This window comes from Budorcas taxicolor, chromosome 7 (genome assembly GCF_023091745.1).
Source record: "Budorcas taxicolor isolate Tak-1 chromosome 7, Takin1.1, whole genome shotgun sequence".
In the NCBI taxonomy this organism is placed as follows: domain Eukaryota; kingdom Metazoa; phylum Chordata; class Mammalia; order Artiodactyla; family Bovidae; genus Budorcas; species Budorcas taxicolor.
The window spans coordinates 9649589-9667634 of record NC_068916.1 but is presented as its reverse complement, the minus strand read 5'-3'; the positions used below and the strand labels follow the sequence as shown (position 1 = coordinate 9667634).

Here is an 18046-nt window from a genome sequence, read left to right as displayed (position 1 = left end):
AAAGAGCTGACTCACTGGAAAAGACCCTGATCCTGGAAAGATTGAAGGCAAAAGTAGGGGCTGGAAGAGAATGAGATGGTTAGATAACATTGCCAATTCAATGGACATGAATCTGAGCAAACTCTGGGAGATGGACAGGGGAGCCTGGCATGCTGTCCATAGGGTTGGAAAGTCGGACACAACTTAGTGACTGAACAAAACAAATGCAGTATTAAGGAATGATGAGCAGAAAAGATTCAGAGGCACTGTTTCTTGCTTACTAAGCAGTTTATTTGTTCTTAGTTCTACCATTTGACTTTTCCATAAATACCCATCTCAAGTCTCCAATAAGGCTCCTTGAGAGCAGTGCACATACCTAAGTTTTGTCATGAATCAGCACCTGGTATACAACAGGTGCTCTCTTTTCTATCACCTCTTTTCTAATAACGTCCCACTGGCCAGTGCCTTCCTAAGTGTGACAGCTCAAAGGCTTACAGGAAAACAGACCCAGCAGTACCATTTCAAAAGGGCGGTTAATCTTCCGGTTCTTTTGATTACATGAAAGTGTAACTGTTGCTTACTAACCTTCAACACATGCTAGCTTTTCTTTCTTACAGATTCAAAAACTTCCAAAGGAATATTTATCTAAAATAAAATGTTTATTCATTTTCCACAGATAGGTATCTCTATGGCAATTTATATTGATTTTCCATTCACAAGACATCAAATTTTCTTTTTAAATATATATAAGTAAAAGTAACTCAATTTAAAGAAAAACAAGAAACCCTGAAGTAATGCAGAGGTGGGTCACAAATGAGGTAAAACATTGCAAAGGTGATTCACCAAGGACTAAAAGTTGGGAAACAATGCCCCAGGCAAAATATCCTCATTCTTGAGGGTAAGTAGGTGTGCTTCCGATGGTTCACGTGTGAGATTCTTCAGGACTTTGAGAATTCACTGATGTGACAGAATCAAATCACACGTTACCAAGATTCTGCTACCTCTTGTGAAGGAGGATCACACACCACACAGTGTACCACAAAAGCAGAGATCAAAAACCAAAGCCAAAGTAAATTCTCGAAACTTTTAACAAAAACAGTAAAAGCTTTATAAAGCAAGATACATCCTAGTACTGAACTGCTCCCGACCAAAAAATAATAAAAAGGGGTGCATTCAGCCAGTGGCTGTATTTAACAAGCAAAGCATCAGCAAAGTCTAATTATCCAAATTTTATTATTCCAACTACCATGTAAAGAGAGATGTAAAGACAGCCACTTGGGGGAATGTACAACTTTTGCAGCCTTCACACCAAGGCAGAAAGCCTTGTGACGACTCTGTGAGACAAGCCTGTGAGGTACACTTCTCTGAAGGAAATGGCTGTGTCTCTTTGCCAAAATAATATTCCAGTATCACATACCCTAGTACTACTTAGAAGCCAAAGGAGAGAGAATAATGCATCATATAGCCTATCCCTTGAAACAGGGAAGGAGGGTCACTCTGCGGGAGCAGCACCTTTGGGCTCTGCATCAGTCTGCCCCACTGTGGCTTCGGCAGCAGCTGTGACTGTCGAGGTGCTTTCTGGCTCTGCTGCCACGGCTTCCGCTTCGACTCCAGCCTCAGCAGCTTCACCTCCAGCTTCTGCTTCAGTGCTGCCCTTCCCGGGTGCCACTCTGCAGGGAGTCTCTGCTTCGGGGTGGGGACCACTGGTGGCCTCAGCCGTGTCTGCGGGGCCGTCCCGTCCGGCAGGCATCTCCCCATTTTCTGGAGCAGGAGCTTCCTCCCCATCTACTGCACTCACTGCTGCCGTAACCACCTCAGCCAAGACCTGGGCTGCCACCTCCTCCGGGGTCTCCTCCTTATCCTCACCTCCTAAATGCTCATCTCCTTCTATTTCTGCATCACCAGCTTCACTGGTGAAAGGGTCTTCACCCTGGCCAAAAAGAGGAAACCCAGGTTAGTGCGGTCTAAACAACTGTCCAAACGAGAGACTGAGGCTCAGGCTGCTGGGAGTTCATGTTTTCATGATGGGCAGAGTCAACAAGAGAAACATTTTAAATCACATCAAGTGAGTCCATCCTACACGTGCTCAGAAAAGACATCTCAGAAAAGCTTCACGAGTACTATTTTATAATTGTTATTCAAGCATATAATGATGAGGAAAGGTTTAAAAAGTCATAGATACTCTCAACCCAATTAAAAAAAAAAAACAACCCCAAAACCCATAAACCTCATTTTAACAGGAAGTTCAGGCTTTTTTTTTTTTTTTTAAATGTGGACCATTTTAAAAGTCTGTATTGAATCTAATACAATACTACTTTTGTATTTTGATTTTCTGGCTATGTGGCATGTAGGATCTTAGTTCTCTGACCTGGGGTCAAACTAGCATCCCTTGCATTGGAAGGCAAATTCTTCACCACTGGACCACCAGGAAAAGTTCCAAGGCTCTTTCTAAAGTTTTATTTAAGCACACAGCCCTGGCATGAAGGTTACCCCCATTTTACAGTGAAGAAAATGAGACTTACTAAACAGTAATCAGAAAATGTTTTAAAATACAGTGTTTAGGACTTTCCTGGCAGTCCAGTGATTAAGACTCCCAGCTTCCACTACAGGGATGTGCGTTCAATCCCTGGTTGGGGAAACTAAGATCCCACATACCAAAAAAATAATGGTGTGTAGGGAGTTCCCTGGTGGCCTCATGCTTAGGATTCTGAGCTTTCACTGCCACGGCCTGGATTCAGTCCCTGGTCAGAGAACTGAGATTCCACAAGTTATGAGGTAGGGCCAAAACAAAACCAAGTATTTAGAAGCTTGAGTTAACAGCTGACTCCAGAAACTTTTAAGACTGTCTAAGCCACAAGGTAAAATACTCATCAGTCATGGTTCTTACACTGATTATTTAAATTCTATCCCTTTATGGATGAAATGAATCTTCAAATACTGAAGCAATTAATAACTGAGAAGAGGGCAAACACGTCCTAGTCAGGTTATGCTGAATCCTAACTGCCAGCCCAAATGTTGAAGTCACGGGTCTGAGCACTTAGCAAAATGGGCTTCCAAAGGAGGAACCAGAGACTCTTCCAACCAGACTCCTCTCCAGGATATCCTCCTTGGCGTTGTTTTGATTGCTCTGCTCCTGATACTATGGCACCGCTAGCCCGTCCCTCTCCCTTGTTCCCCATCTTACTGTCGGTTGTCTCGGCCAGCAAAAACACGTTTTAGCATCTACATGGAGAATTACCATCTACTTTGGTTTTTTGTTTTGTCGTAAGCATCTCACCATCATTTGGGTTGCTATTTTATGGAGAGACAGTCTGGTTCTCTCATGGTGACAGTCAGCACCACTGCACAGATTAATCAAGTAGGACCATTTCCCAGAGTTCCCAGGCAAGCAGTCAGTCTCAGGGAATGCACAATTGTGGAATCCCTAAGCCTGATACATTCCAACATCTCTCAATTCTTCAAAAGACTCAGAAATGCTAAATACTGCACTTTGGATAGAATTCCAAACCCAGAGAGTTAGTTCATCCTCCATTTCCAAAGCTTTTCCCATCTACTGGACTCTGAAGCACCAACCTTAAGGTATTTTTCCAGCATCTTCACTATATGTCTGTTGTTCAAAACACTCTTAGCCACATGGAGACTTGTTTTCTTGAACTGTTCAGCAGCCAACTACAAAGGGAATCAAACATGAGTTGTTAAAAATGGTGTGCACAGAGGAGCGAGAGAATAAACCAGCCTGGGTACCCTGAGTTGTTCTGAGATTCGTCCTATGCAACTAAAATCTTTCTTCAGTATGGCAAGTCTCCAAGTGCTGGACTCCAAGAATGAAAGCAAGCAAGCACTGGAGAAGAATCAGAACTGAGTCTGTGAAATAGTGGGGATAAGTCTAAGACGTTAAAAAGTGCAGGCACACCACTGATGTCCAAGTACCACGCATACAAGCAAGGAAAAAATAAAAACATTTACAGATCAGAAGCTACGTGGACTCAGTAGGGGAAAAGGGCAAGCTTTTTCTTTTCAGTTTTCTGAGTTATACTGACTTTACAAGTAAATTCTATAGGAAAAGTCTGAATGCTGCAAACACTTGACTATTTTAGAGCTTAACTCAGATGATAATCCCTTGTTTGTACAGTGGTTTTTGTCTGGTCTTTAGTAATACCAGGAGATGATGGGCGGGTAGGTAGCTCCAATCTGGTAGTCAGGTAAACTAACCACAGAGATGCTAAACCAGGGCTTGGCAAGCTAGAGCCTGCAGGCCAGACGCGGCCACACCCATTCCCTTTACTTAAGGCCTGTGGCTGTTTCTGCCCATCAGCCACAGACTTGAGGATTGCCAAGTTAAGGCAGGGGCCTGATGGCCTGCACAGCTAAAAATACTTAGTTTGACCCTTTATTTAAAAAAAAAAAAAAAAAAGCTGCCAATACTTTGGCATTTAGCCTCAGGCCCCATCAGCTAGTAAGGATCAAACCAATCCCTGACCCTGAGTCCACCAGACCATTCTGCTATGAGTGGTCCTCAGCCTCACCTTGTAAGAAATCCAGTTTTTCAGCAACTGGGGAATTTACTCATGTGACTTACAGGGAATATTCTCAACCCAGGAAAATTTCCAGTCAATCTTAAGCAACACATTTTCCTCACATTTTAATAGAAACTGGGTGCATGTTACAATCACTTCATGAAATGATGGAATATGGCAAAAGCCCCTAAAGAAGTTAACTTCCACATGCATACACACAAAGTGCTGAACCCCTCGCACTGGCAGCCAGGACTGCTTGCCCCACCCCACACCAGGGGGGCACTCACCCGACGGTTGTGATTGTGGTCGACAGAGTGCAGGTGCCGCTGGAGGAGCTGGGGCTGCGCCGGGATCAGCATGTCACAGGCCAGGCAATGAGCAGCCTCTATTTTCTTGAAGAAGTGCTCCTGGCCAATCCCTGTTGACAACACCCCAGACTTGTGGGATTTGGGTCGGCATCCAAGTGATGCTTCTCTCCCACTAACTCCCCATCAGGGCTCACATTTTCTCCCCGTGGCCCTAAGGACTCGGTTAGGACAGAATCTGAGACACACATCACCTGCCCTCCAGCAGGTGCATGGAGACAGAACACACAGCCTCCACACCTGGGAACTTTATTTTTAACTTTTCTCATCCTTTGGTCCTTTCTCTTGATACTAAGGAGGAAAAACATCAGAGTGCTTAAACAGCACCCCAATAAGCTGCCTGTAGAGCTGTCAGCTACCTTAGGCCACACATGAAGGTCTCCTTCCCTTGCTAAGCGCCCCTCCCACTTGTCTTCTCTTTGTCACATTTTCAACCACCCTGACCTGGGCTCTGCGATCTGGACTAACACCCACCCCCCACCTCAGATCGTAACTCACCTTTGAAAGGATCTGGTTTTGGTTTTGTACTTTCCTTCTCCATCAGCTCCTGACGCCGCTTCTCGATTTTCTTATTCCTGTTTATAATGTATTCCTAGAGAGGTTGGGAGATGCACCAAATGAAATGAGGGGGGAAGGAGCACGTGGGTATTTTTTCAACTGCACCAGAGGCAGCTCATCAAGGGTGACTGCCAAGCCCATGGTGGGTGGTGACAACCTTATCTCAGCTGCTCTCAGGATTGGAAGACAAGCCATCAGAGCAGCTCCATGGGCAGAATTCGTGCAAACTACAATGAGTGGAACTCTCAGTGTCCTTCTACCTCAGGGACCTGCACACTGCTATTCTGGAAAAAGAAGTCTTGACCTAGTTTAGGCTTCCCTTCTCTATGGGGTATCCAACACCTGTCGGATCACTGGCACATGCTGTGATGGAGGCTAAGTATGATTTACCTGGAGGAATTCCACCGTCTTGTCAGGCAGCTTGGTACTTATAAAGCGCAGTGTCTCTTTGTGAAACTTGCTTTGCAAATGCTTCTGGATTTCTTCATCTTCAAAACTCCGGAACTTGCACACGGAACAGGCAAACTGAATCCTGGAGAAGGAAGACAAAAAGAAAAGCAGTGATGGAGATAACCAGCTTATCTGTGCATCAGAGTAACAGTTACTCCAAGCTTCTCCATATTAAGAATCAGAGTACAACCTTTCAAGTATTTCAGGAAAATGATTCCTGTAGCACTCTACCATACCACTCTTTTTGGCCCAAAGAGGTAGAGACTTTTCAGAACTGTGGATTCCCTAAGTCTCTAGCCCACTGCTCTGGGGACCTAGAACCCAACTCCATAGCTTCTCAGATGTTTCCTTCTGCAGCCACTTGGAAGATACAAGACAACTGACCCCATTTAGTACCACAGAATTCCTGATGATCTCACAAAATTCAAAACTCACATGATCTCAGTTCTCCAATGGGACTCAATGGAAGGACACATCATACCTAAAGATGAAAACTGAGGTTTCTTTGTTGTGTGCTTTCAAAATCTCACCAGATATATGCACGCCGTATGACAAGGGGAGAGCACCCCACAGACAGACTCCCAAACCCCCAGAGCACAGAGCAAGGTGTTGCTTCCCTCAGCTCTGCTCCTCATGGGGTCTAAGAGCAGAGCAGAGGCGCTGTGGCACTCAGGAATCCTCCTCTGCCAAATCAGAGTTCTGCTGGACAAGTGCCACAAGACACCCTTGCCTTTGCAGATACTCCTGAAAGAGGAGTGAAGAGGAAAACCTCCTGGGCCCTGTGTGCACAATTGTCAGGAAGCCACCAAAGAAATACAGGCCCCGCTTCTTTGCTGCATCTTGACCTCCCCTGTGACAACTTCTCCAAGTTTTTTGAGGATCTTCAGTCACTAGGGCAGTCTAAGTGAAAGTCGTTCAGTCGTGTCTGTTTGTGACCCCATGGACTGTCCCTGGAATTCTCCAGGCCAGAATCCTGGAGTGGGTAGTCGTTCCCTCTCCAGGGGATCTTCCCAACCCAGGGATCAAACCCAGGTCTCCCGCATTGTGGACGGATTCTTTACCAGCTGAGCCACAAGAGAAGCCCAGGGCAGTCTAAAGATTCTTTTAAAACAGTAATCTCAGTTCCCATGTGGCATGAAAACAGATCTAGAATGACCGTCATTTTTATGCATCTGTTTAAAGATAAGATTTCAGTGAATTCTGTAATACTTGGAACTCCTCCTACCCCACTTTCCAGCCTCTATTGTTTGCTCTTTTGCCAAGTGTTACTAGCACAGGAAAACCATTATCCCCATTTGAGCCTTAAGGGCAAGGATTTCCTCTCAAGTCTTCAAGAGAACCTGCGCACAGGGAAGTAGCCAGCTTGGTCAAGGCCTCATCAACCATGCACTCCAGTGGTTTATGAGGAGAGGTACAGTGTGCCCACACCGATGCACTTGGCGGTTTGCACTGGTGCTTTTAAATCTTGAGGTTTAACATCTATACATGTCAAACTCCACAAGTGGCTTGGATTTACATGGACGAGGCATCCAAAACACCTTGGCAGCTCAGCTAAATACACTTCACCTGTCTGGAATGACAGCCAAGAGACAAGGGAGCTCCTCACAGGCCTACAGGAGGGCAAGCAACACCAGCAAGGCTAAGACTCAGTGTGTTTCCCAAGTTTTGTCTCCCATCGACCTGACAAGGCTTTCCTGACACACACCAAGAGTCAGATAGTAGGCTGCTGGATAGGAAAAGCAAGATAGGGAAGGACACAGACAGCAGGTGGGCCGTAGTGTGAGTGGGGTGGGCAGGCCGTCCCAACCTTGTCAGGCCCTGGAGGTAGGGGAGCGGAAAGGAGGTGCCCAGGCCCCTCACCCCCCCACTACAGAGTGAAGACAGCGGAGCTCAGGAGAGCCTTGACAGCGCCCGCCTCACCTGCCTCCTCACCTGTCAGCCGCTCGGTCTCGCATCCTGTCTCTCCTCCTCTGCTTTTCCCTCCTCTTCTTCACTTCATCGTCCTCGTCGTCCTTCTCTCCTGCAACAGAGAAGTACCTTCCAGACCCTCTGAGGCGCCGGTAGAGGCGCTGAGCACCAGGGCTTTGACGGGGGCCACAGCTGTGCCACCATACCCCATGCCCTGCTGCGCCTTCCACGCACGGCAGGGTCAGGACACCCTGAGGCAGCAAGGGGCTGTCAAAGGCTCCCAAAAGGAGTGGGCCTTTGATGAGAACTCTGAGCAGTTCCCAGGGGAGTCACGTCACTCCCCTCCAGGGCCTGATAAGGTTGGGATGGGCCAGGGACACGGCCCGCCCACCCTACTCACACTACGGCCCACTTGCTCTGTCCTTCCCTATCTTGCTTTTCCAGTCCAGCACCCTACTATTGGGTCTTCTCCCAATGTGACTTAAGGAGACAGAGAAGCGGTTCTCCCCAGGCAGCAGCTGGACGGCCTTAGAGAGTGACGCCAGCCACTCTGCCGCCCTCCGCCCCACCTCCAGGTGGGCCGTGACAGCCGTCCTGCCGGCCTCCTCTGAGCTAGGGCCTCAGCAGGTCTGACAATCCCTGCTGGCCTGGACTCTACCTCCCACTCACCAGAACCATCAATCTCTGGTTTTCCCAGCGATATGCAGGAAGCAATCCCAGAAATAAAAATGGGAAGAGACCAAACGGTCCTCTGTCCATCCCATGGGGCCAGCGCGGGAGCTCTGGAGAGAGCCGTGCAGCCCAGAGGTGCAGCCTGGCCCAGGCTGCCTCACCGCGGCTCAGGGCCAGGGCCGGACGCTGAAACAAGGTTGGATAAGCATCTGAACTGTAACCCCTACCCCTGATGCCAGTCACGAGACTGTCCCACGAAGATGGCGACCGGTGTGCGCTGCTCAGAAGCCTCTCAAAAGGGCGTGTGGGATTTTTGGCAAGAGGTCACTGCCTGAAACTATTACTGCTGTTTAATAGCAAAGTCATCCCAGGTAGGCAGCAGGACCTGTGCGCAATAAACATGTCACCTTTGCTTTAGCATTTACCCCGCTGCACGAGCCGCTAAATGCTCTGTGGTCCCATGCTATTGATGTAATTGCCTCAATAAACAGGGCAGGAGGACCTCAGAGGGTTGGCTAAACCTGAACATGTAAGAGAAGGAGCATTTAAGTCAAGGCCTTCATAATTAACGGGAGTAGCCTGTGGGAAACCAGCTATGGACGTACCCACGGGACCAGGAGAGAAGCAAGTGGCTGCCTCTCCACGCCCCTCCTGAAGGGCTTAATGGTGCTCTGTTCTTGCCACTCATTTGGGCCTCTCACGTCTGGAACTGCTGGGGCCTGCTGAGCAGTGCCTGCCTCTGGAGGATCCAGGCTGCCCCCCCAACCCCCGGCTCCCCTCCCTGGCAGGCGTCTGATCTCTGCCCCACACTGTGCCAGTGTCTCCACCACAGGGGCCGGAAGCATGGCCCTGGCGGGGCAAGCAAGGGGACTGTGGACAGAATGAAGCCCAGGAGCAAACAGTACAGGGACCTGCACTGGCCAACGGGGGAACAGAGAAGGCAGGCTGGAGGGCGCCTTTTCTTTTCTCTCTTGCATTTCTGAGACTCTTTTCCCTACCGCTTCGAGCTACTGCAGACACCCAGAGACGAGTTCCCCCGGCCTCCAGGCCTGCCTGCACTGAGTGAGGCAAGCAGACCTATTTCCAGCGAGTGTTGCTGCAAACACCAAGGCAAAGCCTCAGAGCGAGTGGCAAGGCCAAGGCCCACCCAGCAGCCACGGCCCCTCTTCTGCCCTGAGCCTCCAGCCCCTCCTTCAACCTTGCTCAGAAGCCCAGGTGGCTGGGCGTCAGGCAGTGAGTACAGGGCAGCTGGGCAGACACAAGAAAGCTCAAAGGGATTCTGGGGCATGCCTACCTCTTTGCCTCCCGGAGTCAAAGGATTCGTCCTCCTGAAAAAGGGCACAAAGGCACACTGTGAGGTAGAATTTCTAGAGCTCTCCACAAGAAGCCAAGCCACCTGCCACCAGGAACATAGCCACAGAGCATCAGGACAAGACCCAGGGCCACAGGATGGGGCCTGAGTGTCCTGTCACTAGTCCCGCTTGCCTTCTGAGGCTCTGTGCTAACAACTAACTTGCTTTTTTTTAATTAAAGACACAGAGTAGCTTTAAAGCTAGAGAATTACCTCTGGCAAACGCACAGTTCTGCATGTGGGAATACCAAAAGTTCACCCATCAACAATGTCAAGAAACCCCAATTTGTAGAAAGAGCTAGTCCTAGCACTCTTTCCTGAAAATGGGCTTTATGACATTTCCCAGCTACTTGTTTACATCTACCAAAGGTTATAACGAGTCAGATATAGGTAAAAACTCATGTAACTGAACCCATTCCTTAGACATCAAGCTGATATACAGATCTATCAGCAGGTATACAGAAATCCCCAACAAGATCTAAACAACCTAGACAGGGACAAGCAAGACAATCAGAAGAGCTGAAAAGTCCCTGTACCCAGGGCCTTCCCCCCCTCCCCCAAGCTCATCTGACCATCAGAAGCCCCTGGATGAAGTTTCATACGCCCACATTTCCAGGTCCTGCCCCAGACTTGGATCAGAGTTTGCAGGAGGCGGCAAAGGCTTGCACCCCAGGTGCTTGTGCCTGGTCCTGGCTAAGAGCCAGCCTCCCATCTCCCATGACCGGTTTTAAGAGCTGAAGGACAGGGATGCAACTCAGCACCAGCATAGATAGAGCTGGCAGCAAATGAGTCTTCAGTTGCCTATTCGAAAGCCTCAGCCTACGTGGCCACTGCAGTTACCATGTGGCAGCCAGGCACATCACTGTGAGGACCTAGGAATGGCTGGGGAGAGGGCTCGGAACGTTTTCAGGAAAACAAGGATTGTTTCAAGTGGAAAACTCTCAGAAACCGAGCTGCAAGTCTGATTATTAAATCGACTCATGAGGTGAAGTTGAATCTACCACAGCAGCTGTTCCTGCCTCTCTGTGAGGAAGACACTAAAGGAAGAAAACCCAGACTACAGACACTGGAGGTTGATCGGTAAAGGCCAACTTACACCCCTGAATTCTTCATCTCCTGAGCGGAAGTCACCAGCTCCATCATCTACCAAACACAAAGGAATAAAGAAAGTCAGCCCCTTGGCAGCGGGCCCACTCCGTTTTCACTTCCCAAACTCACTGTCCAGAGTGACTGTGCTCATCCTGACTACAGCGGGGACTATAGGAGTGCGAGTGACACACGTCACTGAGTTCCCGTGTGCGCTGTCCAGACAGGCAGGCAGAGCACCAAACACGCAACTGACCCACCTTATACCCACGCTGGCCTACTGGCCCCAGGGCGTACCATTTTCAGAAAAATCTCCTTCGCTGTCAGCTCGAGCTTGTTTGGTGTCAGGCTCGTCATAAATCTGCAGCTGCTTCCGTTTCCTGCCCAAGCTTTCTGGGCCGCAGCGATTGAACCCTCTCCGCCGAGGCTACAAACAGAAGCACACTCTCATGTATTGCTTACTCTGATGGTCCCCATTTGTCCCCAGAGCAATGAAGTACAGAGGGGTTGTAAGGTCAGAGAACAAGGGCAGGAAAGGTCTTTCAGAAAGCAAAGGAAGACAGCATGGTTGGAACCTCTCCCACCCTCACCCCCCTGCCAAAACACAAAAACTTTATGCTAAGTGAAAGAAGCCAGACACAAAAGGCCACATATTACATGACTGCATTCATATGAAATGTCCAGAAGGACATCTAGAGACAAAAGCTAGATTAGCTGTTGCCATGGGTTGAGGGAGAGAGAGGAAATGACAGGTTTCTTTCTGGGATGATGGAAACACTCTTAATTACATAGTAGTGAAGAGTGAAGGTTGCACAATTCTGTACATTTTCACTAGAAGTTGAATTGCACTTAAAAACAAAAAGTGACATAAGGTCTGGTAAGATCTCTAAAATACTTTAAAGATAAACATATAAAAAGAAACGCAAACCAGGCAGGTTAGAACTTGGCAAAGGCTCACCTGATCTCTTATCCGGGTCTGTGACCGGCCACACCCATAGGGCACAGAGTTGTCATAACCTCCTGCACCCTGGATGCCCATCATGCCAAAGTCAGGGGCCGGGGAATGGGAGAAGAGGGAAGGCGGGGGCCTGCTGGGGGAGGGGCCGCCAAGGCCCCGCCCACCCACATAGTTCATCTCTGTCCATGGCGTAGAAAGAGGCTCAGAGGCGGCTGCAGGTGGCATGAAGGGGTCACCGCGCACAAATGTGCTGGGGTTGCTCCGGTCCTGGAAGCGGCCCTGGCCGCGGCCCCGCATGAAGCCATCGAGGGAGCCCCGCTCACGGGCTGGGTCCCGGCAGTCACTGTACTGACCACCAAAGCCACCATTGCGGTCGGGCCCCAGGTCAAAGTCATAGTCGTAGCTGTAGCTGGGGCGGTAGGGATTGTGCTCAGGCAGGCAAGGCCTGGAATCATAGGACTCAAACGACTGGAAGCGAAAGGAGCTGCAAAGAAAGCACAACCCATCACCATTCTGTCCAGGCACCAGCTCAACACCTCCTGCAAAGCACACCTCCCTACGTTCAGAGCAGCAAAACCGAACTGCCACGCACGCCTCTGAGACGCCCCCAAAGGAAAACAGACCAAATCCCCTTGAAACACCCCTGAACAAGGGGAGTGAGACCCTGGCCACAGGAACAGGGAGAAGGTGCTGGGTGCTTGATGCAGACGTAAGGGGTCTTACATAGTTGAGCTAACGGCCATGCCCTAGGGCCCACCACCCAGGAAACCAGCAAGTCCTACCAAATGCCTCTGCCCCAATAAAGGCTCAACTTATCTGGCCTACACTGTGGAGGGAGCTAGGGAAGAGCCCTCCCAGGATGAGCAGGTGCCCACTCCCTCTATACAAAGCGGGGCACCCGGGACCCTCGGGAAGGGCTCAGGTCTATAATCACCTCTCCCGGTCCTGCATGCCCTCCCCACCGCTGCTGCTCCCGCCCCTTCCTCCTTCCTTGGACATCATGTCCAAACGCTGGTTGATCTTGGCGATGAGGGAGTCAGAACTGTCAGAGCATGGTTCTGGGCCGTAAGAAGCCATGTGCATGGCAGGGCCCCCAGGCGCCAGGCCGTCGCTGGCCTTGGTGGCCTCCCATGAGGCTGGGCCGTAGCTGTAAGTTGCTCCGGTGGTGACGCTGGTGTTCTGGGCACCATAGTAATTGTAGTTTTCATAACCTGATGGAGGGAGGAAGAGCTAAGTCAGATCTCAGCAGCTACAAGACCAGTCCCTGGGGGACAAGTCAGGCAAGGAGCACCCACCACCTATGGAGAAGAAAGAGGGTCCTGGGACCAAGGGCTGCTGCCACTGCCCCAGCACTGCACACGTCACCTGCCAACAGGTGGCAGGAGGGCACGGCCTCAACTCTGAGCGGTGGGTTTTCTATACCGAATCATAAGACTTGCTTCTCATCCAAAGCCAGAGAGCCCAGGAGCTGGCAGTTGGGAGACTGATGGACCCACCAAAGAGCAGACCACCACCACAACCCTCCCTACCCCCTACCTCCAGCAAGCTCCCTTGGAGGCCTGCCCCCAGCCCTCCCCCATATCTCAGACCCAGTCTGCTGAGGCTTCAGGACAACCATGAGCACACCAAGGATGGGAGATGGGGGTCCCTGCACCCCAGCCCCTCGAGGTAGCTGGTCAGAGGCCTACTCACCCACCCACAGACCCCTAGAAGGGCGTACCTTGCCAGCTGGCCACACCAGTTCCATATGTACCTTAAATTAGAAGAAACAAAAACATACAAGATTTCGGTTTACAAAACGAAGGCATCTAAGACGTAGTTCCTCACGCCGACCCCAGCCTAGACACTGAAGGACGGTCATCACCTCACTCCACTATCCACAGGGCCAGAGCTGGGGGTGGCTAGGTCGGTGCTGCAAGGAGGCACCCTTGGTTGCCCACTGAGGTCAGGAAAGGTGGGGTCCACTAGGTGTGAAACTCATTTCCTACAGAAGTGCTCAGCTAGGCATAACCAGGGCATCTCTCCTGAGGAAGCTGTCCTTTAGGGCAACAGAAAGGACACTACAGTCTTTTTCCAGGAAGCTCGTCCAGCGTGGGCCAGCAGCGAAGAGGCTGCCAGGCCAGGCCCCCAGGCAGAGCTGTTCCAAAGTGCCAGTTTCACCAGGCGCCAGATCTAAGGCACCGCCAACAGCACGGAGTGCACTGGTGGGAAATCACGTCCCCAGCTCAACTGAACAGGGGACATCGTGTGCCTGGGCAACACACAAGGCCTCCTGCTGGGATACTAGGTGATGGGTGGAAAAGTGACTCAAAAGCGACCCTGCTGCCAGTGGTGCAAGGGCCAAGTTCCAGGCTCAGAAAACAAAGGAAACCTTCAACCAATCCCCTGGAACAAATGCTGGCAAAAAGCAGAAAACCTCGCCCACCAGAGAGCACATTCTAGTTCTTCAAACACACTAAGTACCATGATGGGGACTCCTGAGCAGGGTCCATGGACGGGCCCAGGGCCAAATCCAGTCCACAGCCCTGTTTTTGTAGGGCCCACAAGCTAAGAATGGGTTTTATGTTTTTAAGCGGTTGGGGAACAAACAAACAAAAAAAGTTAAAATAATACTTCATAACATGCAAATTCTAACAAAAGACACATTTTCATATCTGTCAAAGCTCACAAAACTGTGCAACAGAGTAAAAACTAATGTAAACTATAGACCATACATTGTATGAACACTGGCTTATAAACTGTAACACATTCTGCTAACTATAATAATAAAGGAAATTGTGCCTGAGTGGAAGATAGGCTGTGAGTGTGCATAGGAAGTTCTATGTACTATCTGATCAATCCCATAAGCCTGAAACTGCTGAAAAGTATTATTTATAAAAATCTTTGGTTATACCCTCGACTATTTACTTAAGATAGAACAACAAAAACTGTTAAAATAAAGACTGTTCGATGACATAGCGGAAATCACATGGTATGCAAACTTCAGTGTCTTTATGTAAACATTACTGGCACACAGTCCTACCTGCTTGTTTATAGACTGTCTATGGTGGCTTCTGCACTATAGAGACTACGTAGCCTGCAAAGTAAAAAAATTTACTATCTGGCCCTTTACAAAAAAGGCTTCCTGGTTCCAGCCATGTTCATGATAGTGCTGGGGGCGGGTAGCCCATGCCTCCCTGACAAGCAGGTCTCACTTACCCTGGGTGTTGGTAGGTCCAGCACTCCATGCCCCATAACCTGTGAACATATTTGTGAGTTACAGTCATACTTGTCACACCAGAGAACAAGTGCTTCTGAGGAGCATAAAGGAATCTCCTTGAAGGAGATGAGTGCCAGTCTTACAAGAAGGCAGCACAACCGCAACAATGCCCCCCTAAAAGTCATCCCACAGCTGGCTTTTGCATTATCACACTCCACCTGCCTGAGGTCAAAGCAGAAAAAAGAGGAGGGGGATGGGCCTCTGCGCCAGTTTGGTCCATCGCCTGCTGAGGGACCTTGACCTAAGCCTCAACCCACAACTAAGGAAGACACAGGACTAGCTACCAGCTCACTCACCATTAGAACACAGTCCCCACCCCCAGCCCCCTCAGGCAGCCATGAAGTGAAGTGAAGTGAACTCGCTCAGTCGTGCCCGACTCTTTGCGACCCCATGGACTGTAGCCTACCAGGCTCCTCCCTCCAAGGGATTCTCCCTCCATGGGATTTTCCAGGCAAGAGTACTGGAGTGGGTTGCCATTTCCTTCTGCAGGGGATCTTCTTGACCCAGGGACTGAACCCGGATCTCCCGCATTCCAGGCAAACGCTTAACCTCTGAGCCACCAGGGAGGAACCTCTTAACTGGGAACAAACTTTGACTATCTGGAGCCAACAGCTGTGCCTCTGCAGGCCTCGCTTCTTTTGACTCTGAACGCTCCAATGCTCCTCTGGGCCTTGAAGTCCCAGGGCTTCAGCCTGGTCCTGAGGCATCAGATGGCATTCCTCTCTGTAGTGGCTCCCCCCGGCCCCTCTGGACACTCCCATGACAGCATCTATCTGGTCCCTCTTCATCTGTGTTTCCAGCCTGACACTGAGCTGGGCACAGGCAACCTTTCACACCTGCCAAATGACTTCACTTCTGCAAAGCCTCCTCTCTCTCAAATACTTCCCTTCTCTCCTACCAGGACTGGAGTAGGAAATGGCAACTCATTCCGGTACTCTTGCCTGGAAAATCCCATGGACAGAAAAGTCTGGTGGACTGCAGTTCGTGGGGTTGCAAGAGCTGGACGTGAGTTAGCGACGGAGCATGAATGTTCCTACCAAGACAATCCAAACCATTAGATGAATGCCTACTGTATGCCCACACGAGACTGACACTCAGCTGGTGATCCCAGAATGCCGTTCAGAGGGAGCTAGGGAGCTAAGGCTCAGACGTTATGGGACTTGAAGTCACCCTGCTGAAGGTTATCTCCTGTCACACGTCATAGATTTCCACGTCTATGCAGCAGAAAAGCAGAGTAGTGATTCCAACAGCAACTGACCAACTCTGTGGCACTGGTCTAACTAAGCAGCATAAACCATTCACATAACCTCAAGACCCTTGAAATAGGTACTGTTCACTCTGTTGGATACAGGGGTTCCAGAGGATAAGTCACTTGCCCAAGAACATGTTAAGGAGCAGGAAGAGGAGGACTTGGACCCAGATCGAGGTGCCTCCGAGGGCCAACGAGCAACTCTTAAACCGCAACAAGTCTTAACTCTAGGTGGAAAAGCTACAGAAGGATTCTGGGAGGCCGCTGCACCTAAACCGAGTCTGAAAAGGTTTTCTGGTAGGTAGGAAGGGGAGCAGGGTGTAACCCCTCTAAGCTAAGAGCACAGATAAGGCAGGATTATTACTAGCTGAAAAATCTGGTTAGGGAAGCAGGCAAAGAAGGGTGAGATCCAGTCTGACTGCCGAAAAGACCGGAGAACCAGGCTGAACCGCTCAACGACCTTGGAGACACCCAAGCACACCAGGACACCAGGACCTTTCTGCTTCTCTGCAATTTCTGCTGCTGGCCTCCTGCTAATGCTGCCCTTTCAAAACACGCGCCTTCCCTGCGGCAGCCAAGATCTGATCGCCCGTGTCTGAACCTCATAAGGCAGGAGAGAGATCCGCGCCGGGTCAAGCCCAGTCCTGCATATTCCAACTATTCCCTGCAGGTAAACGCGGCTTCCAGCAAGCAGCAAAGGCCTCCTAGGAGGCTCAGATTCCAGAAACAGAGCAGGTCGCTCGAGGTCCGTCCTGCCGCAGGCCCTGAAATCCAAGTGGGTAAAGGGCACTTTCCACCTCACACAGCCCCTCCGGCGTCTCCAGGCCACCACAGACGACAACCTTTAGGAGAACCACCAGTCTGTCACGACCCCAGAGCACGTAAGAGTTTCCAGGCTTTGATCAAGAAGGTACCCCGCATCTGACCCTCAGTGTCTTGTCCCAGATGTGCTTGAGCCAGGTCCGCGACAGTCGCCCAGTGAGACTGATAACCGCAGAGGCTGCACTAGGCCCGGCTGCTCTGCACCGCCCGACTGGCGGCAAGGGGTCCGAACCTGCGCCGCCCACACGGCCTTCGGGACCAGCGCCCCAGACCTCCTGTGCCACACAGAGGCCCCAGCCAACCCCGCAGGTTCCCAGACAGGCAGGCACGACAGCTCGGGAAAAGGCAGCGATCCCGTCTCGGTCCCAGGCCACTGACCCCGCGCGCCCCACGAGATCCCGTCATAGCTCCGCCTCCCAGCGCCGCCATTTTGTGGCGTCTTCCAAAAGGGACACAGGGCCTGCGAGCGGCGGGGTTCGGCGGGGCCCGGCCGACCCAGCCGGGGGTGAAAAACTGAAACTGCGCCGAATGCCTGAAGCGCCCCCCGAAGTCCGCCCCAGCGTCGGGCCGCCGAACTCGGCCAACGTGCTCTGGCCCTGTCGGCCAATCCGCACGCAGCGCCCCGGGAACGACAGGGCCGAGGTCCAATGAGCTGCGCGCGCGCGCCCCGGCCGCCTCTCCACCAAGACCGAACTGCGGTAACCGCGCTCGGGGGTAGTCTCCGGCCCGCGGCCCCCTGCACGGCGTCGCAACTGTGCCCGGACACCACCTTCCCGCCCCACCCCGCAGAGTCGCCCACACCAACCTCCGTAGCCCTGATCCATGTCTTCAGCTCCGCCCGCCAAGCAGCTCCTTTTTCTAGGCTACCACAG

The 18046-nt window shown here is 50.8% G+C and overlaps 1 protein-coding gene across 2 annotated transcripts; it reads right to left on the bottom strand.

Moving 5' to 3' along the window:
- Nucleotides 1-276: 276 nt before the first annotated feature.
- Nucleotides 277-18046, bottom strand: AKAP8 (A-kinase anchoring protein 8). 2 transcript variants are annotated; one of them, XM_052642921.1, is made up of 14 exons: nt 17980-18046; nt 15043-15081; nt 13565-13597; nt 12779-13055; nt 11845-12328; nt 11184-11313; nt 10897-10943; nt 9744-9777; nt 7802-7889; nt 5810-5951; nt 5360-5453; nt 4784-4914; nt 3553-3648; nt 277-1909 (listed from the first exon to the last, which is right to left on the bottom strand). In XM_052642921.1, exons 1-14 carry the CDS (start codon nt 17996-17998, stop codon nt 1472-1474), a joined length of 2052 nt encoding a protein of 683 aa, XP_052498881.1. In that variant the 5' UTR covers nt 17999-18046; the 3' UTR covers nt 277-1471. The 2 variants fall into 2 exon arrangements, with proteins under 2 accessions (XP_052498881.1, XP_052498882.1); XM_052642922.1 differs by lacking the exon at nt 15043-15081 and having other exon boundaries at nt 17980-18029.